This window comes from Olea europaea, chromosome 11, assembly GCF_002742605.1.
Source record: "Olea europaea var. sylvestris chromosome 11, O_europaea_v1, whole genome shotgun sequence".
In the NCBI taxonomy this organism is placed as follows: Eukaryota; Viridiplantae; Streptophyta; class Magnoliopsida; order Lamiales; family Oleaceae; genus Olea; species Olea europaea.
Genome location: NC_036247.1, coordinates 9052062 through 9054932, shown reverse-complemented (window position 1 = coordinate 9054932; position 2871 = coordinate 9052062). Strand labels below are relative to the sequence as shown.

Sequence of the window (2871 nt, the reverse complement as noted above, 5' to 3'; positions counted from 1 at the left end):
CCAATGCCGTCCTATTCTATCTACTTTTTATTCAAATTCACTGTACAAACAAACAAATGACCAACTTGCATATACTTTTAATAAAACAAATTGCAAGTTGCAAGTTGGTCTAACCAAAACTCCAAGTTGTAGGGTTAGCTGTTGATTCCCATCACATATTTAGTAGTTGAAATTCTTCATTTGTATAGAATCATCCTTCACATAATCATTACATATACTCATATGAAAGTGGACTCCATATAAATAAAATGCTGTCAAAAAAATTTCACCTTCACTGTGTGTATTCTGTAAGCCGTCTGTACAAGAAGTGGTGCTATTATAAGTTTTTTTGTTGGCAACATGAATATTATTGTTTGGTGGAGATTAAAATTAAATTTTTAATAGATTTTAATCAATACTAAACAAGGACTATATATACTTCTCAATATTAGAAATTTCTAGGTTGTAGACCTTTTTTCCCACTAAAAAAATACTCAATAGCTATTAATTCTACTTAAGCAAAATGGGCTTATATTAAATGAAGTAAAAAATCATATTAACTTTTAGCAACTAATAAAGATCCTATAGTAAACAAGTTTTATTTTTTATTTTTTTATTTTTTTTGCAAAAAATGTAAAGAAAAAAATATATCGAATAAATTCTTATGTTCGTACTGATGGAATTAAAATGAAAATTTTTTGAAATTTAAATAATTTTCGTGTTAATCCTTATTAATTCATGTTTCATGTTCGAGTGGCCATGCTAACATATATAAACAAATGCACCGCCAAAATTGAAGTAAAACATCCAATGTTTTAATCATTTTATACGAGGATTTTCACTATCATAAATTATTGAACTCATTTAAGTGCATCTTAAAACAAGTGGTTTATAACAAATCTCCAATAGGAATAATATATCAGCAGACAATGGAACGTGGGATTATATAAATTAATCTCATTAGAGTTCCAAGCTTAGCTACCAATTAGCAGCATCACGGCCGCCTTAACCACTTGCATATCGAAAGGTTGGCCATTTCAATTTTAATTGACATAAAAATAAAAATAAAAATTATAAACAATATATATGTAATCAATTCATTTGTTTTCTGATCATATATATACATACAAAGAATAATGTACCATGAGTTCAAAAATGAATAAGCATTGAATCTTTTAAAGCAAGCACATTATTTTTCTAAAAGCTAGGAAAAATTAATATCATTCCACAAATTACAAACATAAATAAATAAATAAAAACTATGAATTTCTTGGACGAACAATGATAATTAATAACAACCTCAAAAAGGCAAACATTCATGATTCATGAAAACAAAACATTAATTGTGCGTTACATGTCAAGTATCAACACAAACAAGGCTTCTAGGGATTTATTCCTGTACCAGAAGATGTTGCTGATTGGCAGATAAATCTGATATCAGAATGCAGACCTATGGATGCGGATGCGAATGCGAATGCGAGTGCATGTGATAATTGTGTAGCCGAGATCTAAAAAAAGAATCTTTGAATAGGTGGATGAACAATTTTGAACTTTAAACCGATTGGACATTTTTCTTTACAGAAACATTTTGTCGGGCTAAATTCTCAGCGATCTGTGCAAGTGACTGGAGGTTACATTTAACAATGGTGTCCACGAAGACGCTTGTTTCTTCTGTACTGTTACCTTGAGGTATGTCAACAAGGTAGGATTCCACGACAATTGTCTCGTCGCCGCCATCCGCTGCTGGGTGTAGGGTGGTAACAGAGCGATAGTTAGCCAGGCGGTGGTCGCCACCAACGACGCTGAAGCTGATGACATGGTGTTCGTCGTTGAGGATCTCAAGGCGCTCAGTGCTGTTCACAGCGGGGAGACCGGATATGACGTGGATCTCCCGGATGGTGCCTACGTCACCGTTTCCGACGGTTACGTTGCAACTCTTGACAAAGTGCTTGTATGCCTGTGGTTTGTCGAAGCGGCGGACGAAGGACCATACGGTGTCGACTGGGGCATTTATTTGCTGGATCACGGCGGAGCAGGACTGGTTTTGGCCCACGGCGTAAGTATGGTAGCAAGCGACGTGGTCTGGGACTTGGGTGCTGCAAGGCAGTGGCGTTCGCCACTGCAAGGCGGCGGTGGGAATCTGCTGGACTTGTCTATTCCATGTAGGAGCGGCGGTGGAAGCTGTGTTGGTGGTGGTGGTGTTGATCCTGTGAAGTAAAACAGATGATTTTGGGTGATTCAAAGTCATTTTCTTCAAGGGTTTTGGTTTTTTCTTGATAATCTAGAGAGAGTTATTTGAATATTGCGTACTGGGTTATACTTGTATGTACTCGTGTATATATATTCCGCCGGCCGACGGGGGAGGAGGGTTGAGTTTCCGACAGTTGAAAGGCGGTGGCTTGGATTATGAGTCTCTTCTTCCAAGTGGGCAATATGATATACAGATTCATGTGAGGGTTAACTAGTTGCTTCACGTGAATTTACAAAAACAACCCTATATACTTTCTTTGACTATTAAAAATTTAAAATAACATGTGATTTATNACTAGTTGCTTCACGTGAATTTACAAAAACAACCCTATATACTTTCTTTGACTATTAAAAATTTAAAATAACATGTGATTTATATTTAATTTTTGAACCTTACTATACGTACATAAAGAATTACATAATATTCACATAACACTTTATTATTTGCCAATTTTATATACAATCAACTTTTTTATTCGATTTTTTCCCTCCACTTCTTTTTCTGTAATCGTTTATGTACTATTTTGACGTACAAATAGCAAAATCCTTTATTTTTTCTTTTTTTCCTAATGATAAAAAATAAAACATAAAAAATTATCCTGCTTCAAGAAGGAGAATATAAAGAAAAGTTAATCAACGACA

At 34.5% G+C, this 2871-nt stretch overlaps 1 protein-coding gene across 1 annotated transcript; it reads right to left on the bottom strand.

Annotated features, from left to right (window-relative positions):
* Positions 1–1224: 1224 nt before the first annotated feature.
* On the bottom strand, positions 1225–2402 carry LOC111403265 (abscisic acid receptor PYL4-like). The gene has a single exon (XM_023031696.1). The coding sequence runs from the start codon at positions 2225–2227 to the stop codon at positions 1532–1534; it is 696 nt and encodes a 231-aa protein (XP_022887464.1). The 5' UTR covers positions 2228–2402; the 3' UTR covers positions 1225–1531.
* Between the last annotated feature and the right edge of the window lie 469 nt (positions 2403–2871).